An 18,002-nucleotide genomic window follows, 5' to 3' on the forward strand; every position below is an offset into this window, starting at 1 on the left:
TTTGCAGTATCAGTCTTCCATATGTACTACGAAAGCTCCCATGGTGTATGTCAAACACATTTAGAGGCACCATTTAGTGAATGGAGGCTAAAGAGTATCCTTTAGCCTCCATTGGGCTACTATACCCTTTGTTTCTTGATGTATGGAATAGCACAGTTTTCTGGAATATTCCATACAAATGCATCCCGGCAAAAAGTTACACTCTGATTAAAGAAAAACAACAAAAGGATGGGATTCTATGGCTGATATATGCCACTGTATGATATGCCTAGAATGTGACATACGTTGGAAATAATGTCTATCAGTGTCACAGTTTGATCCCAAGAGCCTGTAGATGTTACGGTACACTACGGTCTTTTATAGGACCCAAATAGAACAAAGGATTTATTGTACTATATACCAAGCAGCGACATGGCCTTTAGTGCAGATAACCAACAGTTCGAACGCATTCAGTATTTCCAATAGGGTCTGCTCCAGTTGGGCCGTGACCCAATGACAGCAGCGGAGTGCGTGTGACCAGTAAAAGAGGTCTTGTATGTTGAGCCGTGCATTTAGAAGTACAGGTAACATTTCTTATCGAAGGAACAATAAGGACAAGACTGATATGCGTGTTAGGTTCAAGTCCATGCACAGATATTTGCTACGCAATCCGTGGCGGCAGGCGCCCGCACCGCAGGTCTGCAGCAAATAATGCCCATAGCACGCTATGGGAAATCAGTTCTTCCTGCACACTTTCAGAAACCAAAAATGACTGCATTTTTTCGCAGATTCTGCTTGGGCGGCTTTTATGGAAGCCGTCCGATGCGCGGCCCTTCTGCGTAAAAGCAATAGTTTAAAAAAAAAAAAAAAAAGGACTTCGGAGGTGAGGAGTGTGTCATATCTTCTGAAATCCACATCAATGTTACAGGTTCTGACTCGATATTCAATGCGGAAAGCTGAAGAATTTGCTGCTACATGTAAAGATACCCAAAAAGGGGGTTTCCCACTAAATAGAATTGCTCCACAATCATTCTGTTCTTTCTGGTTACTGCTGACCAGGACATGTGACTGATACAGCCAATCACTAACATCAATGAGCTTCTATAGCCAGTGATTGGCTGCAGCAGTCACATGTCTTAGTGAGCAGCAACCAGGAAGTACACAGCGCTTTTAAAGCAATTTTAAGTTGCGGGGAAAAAGGGGATCCTGGAATTTACTCTTGATGACCTATCCTCAGTTTAGGTCATCAACATGTGATCGGTAAGGCCCCGCTGTGAGGTGCACACTATAGAAATATCCATAAGACAGCCTATAGCCTGCTTAAAGGGAAAAGAAAATACTATTGATGACCCATCCTCAGGATAGGAAAAAAAAAAAGATAAAATAGGTCAGCACTTCCCAATAGAACTATATAGGTGCACGTTAAACCATGGCTGCAACATGCAGTAGAGGCAGAACTAAAAACACGGCAACAGCACTCATCATATATTTACTGATAGTAAATATAAGTGCTGTTGCCATCTTAGTTCTGCTTCTACTATCCTCTGGACAGGTCATCAATGGTTGATCGGCGGGGGTTTGTTGCTTGGGACTCCAATCGATCAGCTGATTTTGTGGCCACTGACAGCGCTGCAATTACACAGCGGTCAGAGCAGAAGCACCGCAAGCCTCTGCGCCAAACTCTGTAGTGGCCAGCGCTTGTAATTGCAGGCACGACTCATGTTGATTTCAATGAGTTACAAGTGCCAGCCACTACACAGAGGTCAGTGCAGAGACTTATGCTGCGACCTCTGTAATTGTGGTGCTGTCAGCGGGTGCACAATCAGCTGATCGGTCGGGGTCCCAAGCGACAGACCCCAGTTGATCAACTATCGATGATCCATCTTGAGGAAAGGTCATCAATAGTATTTTCCCTGAAAAAAAAACAACAAAAAACCCTTTAAAGGATCAGCAAAAATCTATGGGTACATTGAAAATCCTCCTCCCGTGTTTCCCTGAAAATAAGACACCGTCTTATATTAAATTTCGCTCCAAAAGAGGCACAGCGTCTTATTTTCAGGGAGCGGGATACTGACCTCACAGCCAGCGTTTGTGTTCCTCACGATGTTCCCCCAGGCGCTGCGGCAGGCTGCTGTGTAATCCTCCCCGCTGTCAAAGGATTCTCTCTGGTAAATGGGGCTTTGAATTCTTTGGTGTAATTCACTGAATGGCTGTGAATGTTCGAGCGCTGGCTCTGATTGGCTGGCGCTCGGTACAATCACAGCGCTCACTTGCTGAAGCCGGGGGAATACAAAGCCCCATTTACCATAGAGATTCCTCTGACAGCGGGGAGGATTACACAGCACCCTGGGAGATCATCGCGAGGGACACAGATGCTGGCTGTGAGGAGAGTATTGTGTTTTTTTCCCCACCTAGTGTAGCTAGGGCTTTTCTTCTCGGAGGAGGGCTTGCATTTCAAGCCCCCTCTGGTTTATTATTGGGGTAGGTCTAACTTTTGGGGAAACACAGAAGTAACTCTGCTCAAGGCAATACCATGTTATTATGGAACTGCTCCATGAATCTGTGTGACACCAAAACTAAAAACCCTTATCCAAAGCAAAGGTGGATTCTATACAGATTTCAAATAATCTTATTTGTAATACTGTCAGACACATTCCTATAGCCCCCGGACATGTAGTCAGCCTGCCATACCTTCCTTCATTGGCCTCTAGGCCTTCCACCTCATTCATCGCCTCGCTCAGCTCATCACGCAGCCGCTGGATCTCTTCTAGCAGCTCCTGCTTCCTGCGGCGGATGTTCTCAAGCTCAATCCGTTCTTCTGGAGTCAGGTCAGCGGGGACTAAGAGGAAGCAACAAGGAAAACAATTCTCAGGACCCATTGTGTTCAGCGGCTACATAGTCATAGTGGAAGAACAGAAAGAACTACTAAGGCAGAGTCACAGTAACAACCACAGAGAGGCCAAGTATGCTGACCGGCAATAGTTTACATGTCTTCTACATGGGCCAAGAATGGCTGGTAGGGAGATAAACGATCGTTACTGCTATTCTTCATCCCCATAGAGTCTGCTGCATATATCATAGCGAGATGTACAACTGGCAAGCCAGCAACAAATGCCAAAGGAGGGTGCGATGGTGCGTCGTCTATCAGTGCCCACATTACACACCTAATGATTGTTGGGCATGAACGCTCGGCCAATCAGGCTGTGTGTAAGGGCCAGGCTCACATGGGCGGATTCCAATTGCGGAAAACAGCCAAAGGCATTGACTTTTGCCGATACAAATTGCGTATGCCGTGAGCGGAGGAGGAGAAAAAAAAAAGCAGCATGCTCTATTTTACTGCGGACTCCGCATGGACAGCCTCTGTTGAAGTCAACATTGCATATGGACCGCGGGTATCCGCCTCATCGATAAGTGGTGGTGCGGGAAACTCAAACATCCCAAAAAAACCCAAAAAAACCTGTACTGTACACGACCAATGGTGAGCCGCCGCGGTCATCCGCATTACAGATCATTCAGGTATGCAGGGTCACCGGCCGGGCTCACAGCCGAAATCACAGACAGAAATTGGTCTCCATCAGTCTAGCTGCATGTAGAATAAGGTCTGATTTCTACTTCAGCATTTGCCCACTATTGTGCATCCAATTGTTTAACATCGGCACCATTATAGTTTTACATTGTTCTGCACTGTTTTAGGAGCAGCACAAGGAAATTAATGGCAGTGCACGATCCAGCATATGCTAGACATCAGACAGACCCCACTGACTAGAATGGGCTACGTTAGATTTCAGACCTACTCAACAACATTTAATGGGAACCAGCCAGTATAAAATTGTTGAAAATCAGCTGCCGCAGCACCATGCAGCATGGCCCAAGCATGTGACACCTTGTTTCCTACGGGAGGTGGCACGCAGGAGGAGGCTGGGTTTCTGTGACGCCTTGGCGGGATGGTGGCAACACCTCTGGCTCGAGATGGCACGTATGTATATAGGGCGCACTGCGCATTAAAAGTAACAATTTGGGGTGCAGCGAAAAGGCTCATGTGCCACTTGCATGCGTCACGCTGCACAGCACAATGATTTTTCTGCTAACAGATTCCCTTTAACTGGAAAAAATAAGACAGGGCTGCATGCAATTTAACAGAACCGTCCAATGGAGGCGCCGTGCAAAGTTTGATGCAGATCCAAACAAGCCATAAGCCAAAAGCAGGAGTGGAAAATAAAAAAAAAAAAAATTATAAAGGAAAGACTTGCGCCTCTTCTAGGTTCTAAACCTGATTTTGGTTTATAAATGCAGACCAAATATGCAATTGGGAATGAGGCCTATGGAGGGTACACACTGCAAATCGTAAGCGGAATTGTGCCACCCCCAGCCTGAGCGGCCATGATTGTTACATGCCATCTTACCTGCAGTGTACAGATTAAGGCCAGGCTCACACGAGCGTATGGTCACAGAGTATTACATGTGCGGGTATTGCATATGTAATATACTATAACAATCTCCCATAGGCCGTCACTCTCACGAATTGCGCGGAATACATGTGCAAGATGAATCGCAGCAGGTTCTCCCTTAGCACGTCTTACATGTGCATGCATGCCAAAACAGTGCATGGCGATTGGTGCCACGTGGCAAGTACAGTACGCAATGTCATTACATACTTGCTGCAAGACACGCAGCGAATTAAGGACATCTGAGTGTCAGGCATAAGAGTCAATGAATCTTTGAGAAAAGGAAGCTCATTAGTGCAGTTCCATCAAAAAAACCACTAACGCACCTGATGTCATAGGAAGAAGACCCCCACTCAGCCACAATGTAGACGCTGCCCTGTAAGAGAGACCGGGGGGATCTGACCTCCATGGTTGGTCATTCATGGCTGGCATACAAGGCAGCCGGGAAATGGACGGCCACATGCGGCTGGGCCGGCCAGCTGGGGGCAAGGGCTACAAGTCTGAGGCCACACAGTGACGTGCTTGATGGTCTTGCACAATACTATGCATTCAGTATTCTCTATTTTGTGACCCTTACTGCAGATTGAATTTGCATTGTTTGTGAAAGCCAACAGAATCCATTCCAACCTCGCTGGTAACTTTCTATCGGAGGCCCAAGAAGCAGCTCTTTGTAGATGGGTATAAATATTTTGCAGCTGGAATGGAAAACACAGAAGTCATTGTGCATTTTGTCTTGTATGAGAGGCTTTTATTGTGCAAACTAGCCTGTATGACTGTAGATGCCAAGACCTGGTCATGCTGCAAATCTCATCATACAGGAACACAAAGTCCCGTTTCATGGCACAAGTATAATCTCCAAGGCTACAATGTGATGCCGAGTCCTGATTACACCCGCTGCGATGGAGACATTCACTATACGGCTGCAGAGAACATCATGGCACGCTGATGAAGGGGACATGCCATCTGTGCCAGTTCTAACACGGTGCCAGTGAAGACATTTAAGAGTAAATCCACAGGAAAAGCCATTGATCCGCTTCATTTCACCATCACTGTATGGTGATCACCATCGTTCAGGGAATCAAAACAGTCGAACCCCTTTTGGGTTGAACTTTGCTAAGAGTTTGGTTTGGCACATACCCAAAGTTCAGGCAGTTTGTCCCAACTGAAGCCACTTAAGTGGCGTCTGCCAAAGGGCAAAAAGGGAGGAAGGTTCACATGACCTTAGAGTAGCATATAATGCCTTGCGAACAGATTGTTTTCCCTTTTTCTTCAAGTTTTAGAGACATTGGCGAAGTTTAGGTTTGGTTCTAATTAATTTGGACTGTACCAAACTTTTTGGCCAAATTCCGTGAATCGTCAGGACTGAACTTTTGGAAGTTTGCGCATCACTAGTTATCACTTCAATGTTTATTTCACCGACATACTTCTATAATTCTCTGTTATTATTGGTTATCTCACTATCGTTGAGTGAATGAAAACAGTCGAACCCCGTTTTGGGGTTAAAGCATTGTCCATTTATCAGAAATGGAGGAATAGACATTGGATTTCTGCAGCAGTTGGTTTTAACGAGATCTCCTAACAATCTAATGCTTTCTATGGTAACAAGAGCGGATTGTCGGTACAGGAACACTAGTCCAGAGATGGAACAGGACGTATGTGAGAGCCTGGAAGTGCTCAGCCAGTCCCATATGAAATCGCACACAGGGAAGTAGCGGCGGCTCTCATCAGGAATTTAGGATAGCAGCCAGAAGCAGCGTGTTCGTACGTGAAGCAGCCGTTGTCTTTCTCTGCGCCCTCTCCCACCAGTTATATCCTTTACTAGGAACTAAAAGGCTGTTCTGTTAAAAATACTTGGGGAACGCCACAATTTTGCAAGAGGCCCATAACATGAATAGGGGCTGCCAGCAGGTTCTCGGATGGGGAGTCTGCAGGCACTTGGGACGCAGCAGGGCGAGTACCAGACCAAGCCATGCCAGGAGTAACGGGTCTGGTCATACTGTAGAGAGAGTCCTTCAGGGTGGTGAATAAAGTCTCACATGTCCGATGCTTTATGAAAAGGAAACAACTCAGTTGTGGGGTAGAGACAAGATCCTCTGGTTTTGAAGGCTTTCCTAACTTCCAGGAACAGGAGCGGACTAGACTCCTCTTGGCATTGCAGAATCAACTCCGGTCTTAAAGGCCCATTTACACGCAAAAATAATCTTTCAAAAGGATTGACAGTTTTAGCGATCTTTTTGCATACAGTGTTAATGGCCACTAACACTTGATAATCTTCATTTACATGTAAATAGGCCTCCAGGAGCTGTTTGCAGAGCCCAGCATGTGTTTAATCACATGCCCAGCTGTCATGGGTTCCAGCAGAATACAATGTTAACTGACGGCTCCCCGCGGAGATAACAGCCGTTGGTCTACTGACAGATAAAGGTGTTTGCTTTATCTCCACTAGCTGAATGATGGATTTTAAGTTCACCTTTAGCTATGGGAACGATAAACACAGGACACCATGAAATCTACATAACTTACCATCTAAGCTGAATTTAGGAAGAATGCCTGTCAAAAACAGGAAGAAAACAGGAAGACGGCCTCTCAATATTATGTCTCCCAAGGAAGAGCATAAGATGGTCATGTAATACTAAGAAGATTACATTTGTGTGGCTTTGGATTCTTACAAACTAAGATTGCCAAAACAGATAATACTAGAAAAGTCAACATTCCCAAGACTTGCTGTTATATTCCGTTACTTGTGTGGGATCGCTTGTACATAACGGTCCTCTTACTGCAGCGGATGCATTACAATGCCACCGACAATGCCACGGCTCCCCCTCCCCTGTGCCACCCATAACCTTGGGCACGAGTCCAGGACTGGATGTGATACATTAACAGCTTTCTCTATGATACTGCAGCCATATTACATTGTAAACACACGCAGTTCCTTTATTCCTCACATGAGGAAGTCTACGCTAAGATTTCCTTGTGGACTGTCTGCAGATCTGTACAAGGTGTTACGGCATTATATAAGATGTGGCACAATATTTAGGATGGGTGCCAAACTGCAGGCCGATTATCCCTTTAACATTCGGCAAGTGAGAGAAGCCATTGTGTACAAATATGCTGAAAGGAGAACCGCAAACTAGATGCAAATTAGCTGTGGCTACTTCAGATACCAATGTAGCACTAAACAAAGTGATCTTTATCTCGCTACAAGGGACTGTCTGGTCGGAAACAGTAGCACCTTGTGAGTGGTCCTGGCGCCGCAACGATGGACACAAACCAAATCCATTAGTGGCCATCTCAGACTGTGGCCAGCCGAAGGCTAGCAAACTGCTGTAATGTTGGCACAATGAAGACAACACCTACAATAGCATCCGATCTCCAACAATGTAGAGACTCCAATAACCTTCATTAACAGTGTGCCTATAATGCTGCGACGACCCAACATACATACCCTACAAGTCAGAAAACCACCGGGACTGAATGCAACCAAGTGCAGAAGGAAGACCCACAGACAGTCCCCCTTCGACATGCTCCTCCGCTGGTGATACTGGGTTATAGAGTCCTTACATTGTATCCAGTAGTCTCAAAATCACTCCATTTTTGGAATGTGCAGATCAAAGGAAAGCAGCAAGACACTCATCAACGGAGGACCAAAATGTCATAGGTAGAAGTGGTTAGGGGGCCACACACAACAGATCCTATATGTTTCCAGACAATGAAAGCCAAGCTTGCCAAAATGCATAGATCCATTTTTTGGCCAACATTGGTCACCCTACCTACAACACACAGGGTAGGCTAGCAGCCAGAGTCTCTCTACATCCGAGCATTCCACAGAAGGGAGCCACTTTGGACTCCACTGGACACAATATAGGGACATTTCCTAAGCCATTACCACTACTAGAGGGCTATATAGCCCAGAGGACTGTTCGGTACGTATAGGGGAGAGGTGTCACCTCCACCATATAGTCACACGTAAGGCTGTTCACATCACTTTTTCTCGCTAATGTTTAGATTCAGGGTGCATGCTGGGAAAGCTCCTGCTGTATCCACTGAGTGGGACCATAGGGCTCCACTGGTCGGCTGGAGGGGAAAGAAGAGTTTTGGTTCCCCGTGTGACCAGTACAGAAATATACGAGAGGCTAAAAAGTAGATGAACTGTTGAGCTATTCCATGGAATCCAATTAAAGAGAGGTGTTAAAACATACACTTCCAAGTTGGTACCCTACAGACAGCACTGTATGGCATTCATTAAATGTATACATCATGTGTTTTTCATGACAAGTTAATGTTAAACTGATGCCATTATCGTCTATGGGTGATGTCACTGTAAGGCATCGATCGCAGTCTTTAACAAAACATCAGAAGCTTTTCCTGATGTGTATGCAGTTCTCGGTTGTCCCTTTGACCCACCTGTTCTAGGTCTGTTTTCAGTCATCCAAGATGGCCAACAATCTTCAGCCCATCTACTTCCCAGTAGTGTTAAGGCCCATTTACACGGGAAGAATGTTGGGCAAACGATGTCCGACATTCATCCCCGCACATACTCACTGTTGTGTTCCTGCACAAGAGCTAGTATCGCTGGCTCACAGCGGGGCGGCTGGAGGAGATTTCACTCCTCACTCTCCCCCGCCCCTCTCCATTCCCTTTAGCAGCGGCTGTTCAGTACTGAACAGCTGCTGTTTACACTGAGCGATCAGAATTTTATGCAGCTTAAAATTTGCCCGGCATTCGTCCCCTGTAAATGGGCCTTTAGACTACGAATGCACTAGATTTGCTCTCTAATTGGACAGAGCAGCTTATGTGACCAGCACTGGCCAATCAGAGAGCAGATCACATTGTACATTAGGTAGTTAGAAAATTGCTGCAGCCATCTAGGACCGCCAAAAACAGAGTTCAAAACTGGTGGATGGGAGGAGCGGCCCTTTAGAATAACTGCAGGTCACACATCCAACTCTGTCCTGAAAACTGAGGGTCGCTTTAAGGATTCTCCCTTCCATGATGGTGGTGCTTAAATCATTCGTCTAAATGTAGGAGCAAGTTAGTTGGTTGCAATGCCATGATGGGCACGCTGCTAGCGGTCCTCCTTGTCTACTTAGGTGTGCTTGCTATTTTAGTAGTTACCAGGATTTTTTGAATCACATGTATGAAAAATGACCTTGTAGCAGGTAAGGGTGTATTCACACCCGCGTGAGGCTTTTCTGTTATAATCCCATCTCTGTTCTGTTTTTTTGAGCAAAGAACCTGAAAAAAAAACAAAAATGTTTCCAACCCCCTCAAAAGGACGTTGTCACCTTGTCCCTGCTGGGCGAATTACGCATGACTGGAAGATACACGTGAGCACGTTTAGAGGTCGCCAGGAGAGCAGTCACCTAAAGTCTACACCCCGCTTACCCAAAGCCCGTTACAGCAAACATGGCACATCTCTGAACAGTACAAAGCAGCCTGCGGTGACAGACTCGCTCTATATTGATTTGCAGCCAATCACTGAGTAGGACCGCCCACTGGACTCCTGAGCAAAAACTGTAATCACCACACCATTCAGGCCGGACTCAGACGGTTGTAATTCACTGTGTGCCTACTGCGAGAGGCAAGCAGCAAATACACACTTATATCTTGGCGTGTATGTGCGCTTAATATGTGCTAAGATAGAGCACGCTACGATTTTTCTTGCCATTCGTTGCCTATGGGAGAGCAGTACAACGTATTCCAGGTGCAGTATACCAACACAGTTGTGTGAAGGAACCCCAGGCTGAATGGTAAGCCTGACAGGAAGGAGCACTGCTGAGGATGGGTTTCTCATAGGGTGTGCAGATGCTGGCCATTTTGTTAAATTACTGGATGACCCCTTTAAAAGGAAGCCAACAGTGTGGGAAAAAGCTTCAGGCAGGAAAACCAGCAGTAAAATTTGCAAAGCAGGAGAACCTTCTGGCCAGATTCCAGCAGTGGAAACGCAGTAGAAAGCGCAGGGAAAAGCGAGAACACAGATGAAATAGAAGATGAAAAATGCAGCGTCGTAGGTAAAAACCTCAACATCCATCGACTTCATACTATCACTTCCTAATTTATTTTTTAATCTGCAAATAGGAAGTTTGCTAACTAGTGAAGGTTTCCTGTGGAAAGCCCTGGAACTAATATACCGAAGGGAAAAACTTGTGAAAAGACACAACGTCGGGCCAACATGCACTTCCCCTGTGACTCACTAGGATGCGGTCCCCGGTATGAGGGCTATAATCCAGCCACATCTACATCATTTCTAGTCGTTGTCCCCGCCGCCGCACACAACATGGCCAGTAGTTAGGACGTGCCGTATGTGGGACTCAACAAGTCAGACTTCACAAGTCAGTGCAAAATGGGCTGAAAGCTCTGAATTTGTTACCTAAGCAAAGACAAAAAATCCTTTCCTACTTTGACCCGGTCGGTGGCTGAAATAAAAGTGCTGTGTTCCTGCGTTACATAAAGCGCTTATCTAGGTATTAAACCGGCATTGTTAAACCCACTGGCATCACAAGGGGACAAGGTTTATAGAATGACCCAACAGAAGTGTGTAGAGATCACCCACACAGCGCCAACCTCGATATACATCCTAGCTGCCCCGCTCACAGCGGCGCAACACAGCATACATAACGCAGCAACCAACCGCGGTGGGGCCTGGCGGATCGACACATATGGCAGCGCTGGTATGAGTGTAACAACCAAAATCAATCTATTTGAATTGCTGCGATGTACCGCGTCTTATTTGTGCGTACATCGCAATTCAAATACACTTGTGTGAGCCTGACCGTACGGGGGGGGGGTTCACATTTGCGTTGTAACCTTTGGTCGGAGGTTCCGTTGCAGAGGGGTCTGAAAGTCTGGTTGAAATCCGCAGCAGGAATAAGTACGCCGCAGATTTAGAATCCACGTGGATACTTCCTGCCGGACATGTTTTAGAGATCTCCTCCACACGGCTCGTACTGTAGACTCTGCTGTGTGTGAAGACGGCCGGACACATTGCTGCGATCGCCCAGCACCGCTCACATGAGCAGCTGTGGCCAATCACAAAGCAGCATGCAGTGCTGGCTACCAGTCAGGTAGTCTAAAAAGCAGCGTGGCCATACTGGAGCCCTGATTGGGCCCCAGGAACCGGCAGTGGTAGGAGTATAAAGGAAGGCAGCAGGTAGTAGAACCCCCTCTGATCCCAGGATCGTCGCTGTAATGGAAGATTGCCCGCCGGCATAACATTGTGGGAGCCTGAGTCTCTTGTAGGGTCAGGGAGCTGAAAACGATCAGCTTCCGGACACAAAACCCACTAAACACAGCTTAGATTTCCGCTTGCATTTGTGCCATTACCATGAAAACCAGTGACTTCACATGCTTCCGACAGTGACCTAGAGGAGAAGAGCCTGATGGGAGGAGGTGATGTGTGTCTACTGATCATGGCTGATATTGATGGACTGGCCAGCAGGTCAATATTATCTGTCATATGCCTACAAAGGAACGCTTGGAGAGCGCAGACCACAACGGCAGCCATAATCCTGGCGCCAAAAAAAAAAACAAAAAAAAACACGACACCAAAAAGGTTAATATAGAAACTTGATTTAGGCCACATGCACACAGCCGTGTCCGATCCTGCAGCAGAGTCCGACTCCGTGCCCGGCCGGCGACTTCTGTGTACCTATCCGCAGTTGTCTTTTGTGTATTGCAGATGTGCCGGACAGCGCCCCAGTGTACACGGGCAGTACAGATAATGCCACGTAGGCAGACGCCTGCTCTGGATTCCACAATGCAAATACGCCCATGTGCAGGCGGCCTAAATCACAGGACCTCTGAAGCCCCCTTGTTGTGTTACAGGACCTCACAGGGCCATCGAGTGAGAATGGCTCACTTGCTGGAATGGCTTGGTTTTGAGCTCCCCTGAACACCAAGTGAGTGTCCACCTGATTAAACGGGCAACCATTCATAGATGACCGTCTGCCTGTTTATAAGGAGGTGGCCAGCTGGAAGAGATCCCCGCTCTGCCTCCAATCAGGGAGCGATCATCAATCCTGTGTGACAGCGCAGAAGCGATAACGGTTATTACAGCGGTCAGGTGTGCACGTGTCTGACAGTCGTCCTGTCTAAAAGCACCCTAGACCTTGTTCAATTTCCAAGAGCTCCGTGTGCTACCAGGTGTTTGGTTTACATAAGAGGGGTTGTTTGCAATACAGAAAGGAAAAAAAGAATGAAAGGTCCGAAAAATAACAAATATCAGCTACATTTGCCAGTTCCATCCCACTACAGCTCTGCTGGGCTTCCTTGATGCGCCCGTATACGCATGTGACCGATGCAGCCAATCACTAGGTTCAGCAGTGTACAGCATGAGACCACTGAGGCCAGTGATTGGCTGCAGGAGTCATGTGGTACATGGGTATGTCACCTCTGAAGCCAGGTAGAAGAGTGGCTTAGTAGGGGGATCAAACAGGCGGGCATAGCTGCTTTTGTCATTTTACAACATTTCCAGCACTTCCACCTTGGGGACGCTGCAGACCGGTCCATCATATGCTGTAAGGCCTTTTTATGTAGATCTACTGACTGATTTAACTATCAATAGTCAGCTGCAGTTCAGAGAAACACATTAGTTTGTATGTGATGGTGCGGACCGCAGCTGTCACCCAACAGTTACAAATAAGGGTCAGTACAAGAAGTCTCCAGGCAGCCCTAAGGGTGCCATCAGCAGAGCGCTACCTGCTGGGCTGCAGCCACACTACAATGGTTTCATGTAGCAGGTGCAGCTGGGAGAAGAGTAATACAAGAGCCCCCGCGGCAGGTAAGAATTAATGGGGATTTCATGCACGGAATCTCCATGGAAAATCCACATTTACACTACAAGTCACATGGGTGCCGCTTTAACCAATCTCACCCACATTGTACGGAACACGCAGAACACCGAGGACTTGTTTGCTGCAGATTTACAGACAAATAAGGACCATTGGGCACGGATTTTGCTCAGGTACAAAATCTGCTGCAAATCCGAGCCCTCTGTAAATACATCAGGGGCCCATTCAGATGGCATAGTGTCCCCATGTCAGACGGCACTCACACCCATTGTAGTCTATGAGGCTGTACACAAGAGCACTTTTTCACACTCATGGTCTGCAGGAAACACACCTCCCAGTATGTCCAGCTCACAGTCCAGAATGAAACCTGTTCACTGGCTGCACAGAGGTGTGCCATGTGCTGTCCGGTCATGGCCCAGGCATCAGACCGCTCCTGTGTCTGTACACCTGTGTGGGTAGGACATTCATCTGAAGCCCACCATACAACTATGGGGGCCTTCACACTTGCGAGGAAAGGGGGAAGAAAAAAAACAAAAAAAACCTGCACAATTTTTGTGCGATGCGAGAGCACATGAAAACACAGAATTATGAAACCCGTGCTCTTTAGTTTCATTCATATCTGCGATGTTCTCACTAATGCCATGTTGCAAGACTTGTAAATTGCAGCATGCTTTTTTTTTTTTTAGAAAAAAAATAAAACAAAAAAAAAAAAAAATGATCGCCCACATTTCCCAATGGAGCCTTCGTTTTATTGCATCTACACACTAACTTGCGATTTTCGTGCAATGCATTTAACATTGGAAACTCCTATTGTCTATCACGGGAAAACCTCCGGGTGCAGACCATCCGCAGTAAGGATGAAGAGTCAAGAAAGCAGGTACATGCAGAATCCGACTCTCCTGTGTGCAGGCTGCCTTACACCAACCTGTCAGGGTGCAACAAGATACCAGTAAGCCCCTATTTCCTGCAGCAACTGATGGCCTCCATGTATACGGGCCCTGTGTACTGTATACCCCTCTCAGAACCAGGAGCTCTCCAGTTCCCACACAGCAGCATGTATCCACATTGCTATATTAGTATCACAGGTGACCTGCACGCAGAACACAACTCATTTCTGTGTCGGCTGCAGCCCCCGGCGGGCTCCAGTTACATCGCCTCTTCCGGCCGGGCCTTTCATCTCATTGTTGTTCCTCCTCGGTGACCTGGAGGGCCGCTTTCTCTTACTTTCCCTACGAGACACTATAGATACGAGGCGCTGCACTCGGCCCCCGGGCCACTAGTTCAGGTAGAAGGGGACATGTCCTATCTCAGCATGTTTAGGAGCCACTGAGTGCTGTACAGTGATATATGATCCATTAGTGTCAGTGTTAGAGCATAAGTGCAGTGTACTTTGTTGTGGTTCACGACCCTCGGCGACCCTACGGGCGAGCTCCCACCTTGTTTTTGGGGCTACCTGTCTAGTGCAGCCCTGCTCTATGAGGTTAAGCATCAGTAAGGCGGCCTGCACGACCCTGTGCCCGGCCGGTGACCCCGTGTACCTGTCCGCAGTCTCCATAATCAGTACTGCGGATGTGCCGGCCGGCGTGCATGCACAGTAAGCCGCGCAGTCGCTAGGCGATGATGCGGATCCCGCAACCTTTCCGCAAATTGTGGACGGGCCGTCTGCACAAAATCCGGCTCAAAATAGAGCATGCCGAGATTCTTCCACCGTGAGCAGAAAAACCACAATTGGTTTCCGCTCGTGGGCAGTAAAAACGCTTTTCCGTAGCACGCTATGGATGGTATTTGCTGCGGACGCAACGCAAATCCGCCCGTGTGCCGCCGGCCTAAAGGGGGTTCCCACCTCAGAACTTCACGGTAAGACCCAAACATTGCGTTGCGGCCATCTGTCAGAGCCGGGCGCTCCTCTCAGAGCTCTCCATGAGGTGAATGGGAGCGCCGGAAACAAAGTAGCACAGCATGCTGCGCCATTTCTGTAACTCACGGACTAAGGAGACAGCACAGCCGTGCCATGTTGTTCCTGTGGCTCCCCTTCACCTCAGCGAGAGGGCGGCTCACACAGGCGTATCACCGCGATTCTGCACGACAGCGCAACACGGGCAGCGCATACAGCTAGTCCCACAGGTGGCGCCCACGGGCAGCGCATACAGCTAGTCCCACAGGTGGCGCCCACGGGCAGCGCATACAGCTAGTCCCACAGGTGGCGCCCACGGGCAGCGCATACAGCTAGTCCCACAGGTGGCGCCCACGGGCAGGGCATACAGCTAGTCCCACAGGTGGCGCCCACGGGCAGGGCATACAGCTAGTCCCACAGGTGGCGCCCACGGGCAGGGCATACAGCTAGTCCCACAGGTGGCGCCCACGGGCAGGGCATAGCGAACTTTACAGTAAGGGTGCGTCACACGGGCGCACTGTACTTCAGTCTGAACATGCAGTGTATTCGTACAGCGAAATGCGTCACCATCTTGCGCTTTTCTGCCCATCCGTGTTTTTTTTCCCCCCTTTCTCTCTTTAATACGTGTAATAAACCCACAAACGATACCCTCCATGTTATCACGCAGGCCTCCTGCATACGGTTACACACGCCACGCGATTTCAACCGGCTATTACGGAGCGCAATACGTTTTTCATGCAATAAAAAAGTGGCGCAAAAACCCCCACGGCTGTGAAGGAAGCCTGTGAGCTCTGCAGCCCGGTCCTGTGGAGTCCGCTGCGCAGAGCCGCCGGGTCAGACAGGCCGTAGTACGGTTAGCCAACAACTTTGTCACCAGGAATCCGGTTTGTCCTCCAGCCCAGATAGTGATCAGTGAAGGGGCAGACATATCAGCCTCAAGAGCTGAAAGCAGCATACAGCCGGGAGAGCAGGAGCCCACAGCCTTATCAGACCTCTCCCTCCTCACACAGCACTAGCCTGGATCACCACACCAGGCGCACTACAAGCCCCAGCGAGCCGCAGGGGACAGCCACTCCCCCTCCCGAACGGGATAGATGGAACGGTCTGCACACACAATACTGCTCTCCCCCTCCCCCATCCCAGGGCAGAAGATGGAGCATCCTGTCCTCTCCCCACTGACGCCTGCAGGCTAGGACGAGCCCAAGCAGCCAGCATAGGGTCCCCAGTAATCAGAGCCCACACGCCGACTTACACCGCCAGCCCAGTGTGGGCTCCCTCACAGCGGCACTTACTGTAAATGGTATCGTCCATGGTCAGGGAGGCTCAGCTTAACCGGAAATCACGACTTCACGTCAGAAATGTCCTGTGGCGGCCGGCAGCGCTCTGTACAGACGGCTCCACTACAACCGCCGTCCTCGGCACGGCTCGCCTTCATTAGGCTGACCACCCGCAATAGCAGTCTTCTCTAAACCCCACCCACCGCCTCCATAACAGCCACCTGTAGTCACCGCCCACTCCACCAACTGACAGGGGAGCCATCCAATCACGTTGCGAGTCTACTCGGGGTTGGGCATTTCGGGGCGGTAGCATAAACCTCTTTGTCTCGAGGTTGTCCATTTTTTTCTTGATTGACGTGTCATTTGACCAATTGTAGAGCTTCATGGAGAAGTCGTTGTCCAATAGAATCGGTGGGTGCGTACGCGGCTACACCACAAGGGCGGGGAATCCAAGGAGATCCTGAGAGGAAATGGTAGAGGCTAAATCCTAGTGGGCTAAAGGACCTGTGATGACGTCACAGCCATGTGATCAGACATGTGACCAGGCGCTTGCGTGGGAGGAGCCGTTCTGGAGTTTGCTAGAAAGTGTGGTTTCTCTAGTTGTTCTGCGTTGTAGCTGCGGAGAAATCGGAGTGTGGAGCTGGCTGCCGGCATTGTTGTTGTACTGCATGCCAGAAGAGCATCAACCCCTCTCCTCCTAGAGATGTAATACTCTGCAGGACTGGGGGCTCCGGTGCCGGAGAATGCAATAGACTGGGGGCTACACGGGCACAGGGAGGCGATGTTTGTGCATGACCTAAGAGTTGTGGGTGAACTGGGAAGCAGTGCTCATGGTATAGGGGGATCTGCTTGCACTGGGGGCTTTGGGTGCGCTGCGATGAAATGCGCTGCAAGTACTGGGGGCTTTGGGTGCGCTGCGATGAAATGCGCTGCATGTACTGGGGGCTTTGGGTGCGCTGCGATGAAATGCGCTGCATGTACTGCGGGCTTTGGGTGCGCTGCGATGAAATGCGCTGCATGTACTGCGGGCTTTGGGTGCGCTGCTATGAAATGCGCTGCAAGTACTGGGGGCTTTGGGTGCGCTGCGATGAAATGCGCTGCATGTACTGAGGGCTTTGGGTGCGCTGCGATGAAATGCGCTGCAAGTACTGGGGGCTTTGGGTGCGCTGCGATGAAATGCGCTGCATGTACTGAGGGATTTGGGTGCGCTGCGATGAAATGCGCTGCATGTACTGAGGGCTTTGGGTGCGCTGCGATGAAATGCGCTGCATGTACTGAGGGCTTTGGGTGCGCTGCGATGAAATGCGCTGCAATTACTGGGGGCTTTGGGTGCGCTGCGATGAAATGCCACGCAAGTACTGGGGGCTTTGGGTGCGCTGCGATGAAATGCGCTGCAAATACTGGGGGCTTTGGGTGCGCTGCGATGAAATGCGCTGCAAGTACTGGGGGCTTTGGGTGCGCTGCGATGAAATGCGCTGCAAGGACTGGGGGCTTTGGGTGCGCTGCGATGAAATGCGCTGCAAGGACTGGGGGCTTTGGGTGCGCTGGGATGAAATGCGCTGCAAGTACTGGGGGCTTTGGGTGCGCTGCGATGAAATGCGCTGCAAGGACTGGGGGC

The 18,002-nt window shown here is 49.0% G+C and overlaps 1 protein-coding gene across 1 annotated transcript in view; it reads right to left on the reverse strand.

Moving 5' to 3' along the window:
* CYTH2 (cytohesin 2) overlaps window positions 1–16,587 on the reverse strand; it is a 38,236-nt gene extending 21,649 nt beyond the window's left edge. Inside the window, exons 1-2 of the mRNA XM_066607734.1 lie at window positions 16,400–16,587; window positions 2,671–2,818 (exon numbers count right to left, since the gene is read on the reverse strand). Of these exons, the coding sequence (XP_066463831.1) occupies window positions 2,671–2,818; window positions 16,400–16,418 (167 nt within the window). The 5' untranslated portion in view covers window positions 16,419–16,587. The remainder of the gene's footprint in view (window positions 1–2,670; window positions 2,819–16,399) is intronic.
* Window positions 16,588–18,002: the final 1,415 nt, after the last annotated feature.

The sequence above is a fragment of the Eleutherodactylus coqui genome, chromosome 6 (assembly GCF_035609145.1).
Source record: "Eleutherodactylus coqui strain aEleCoq1 chromosome 6, aEleCoq1.hap1, whole genome shotgun sequence".
NCBI classification, from domain to species: domain Eukaryota; kingdom Metazoa; phylum Chordata; class Amphibia; order Anura; family Eleutherodactylidae; genus Eleutherodactylus; species Eleutherodactylus coqui.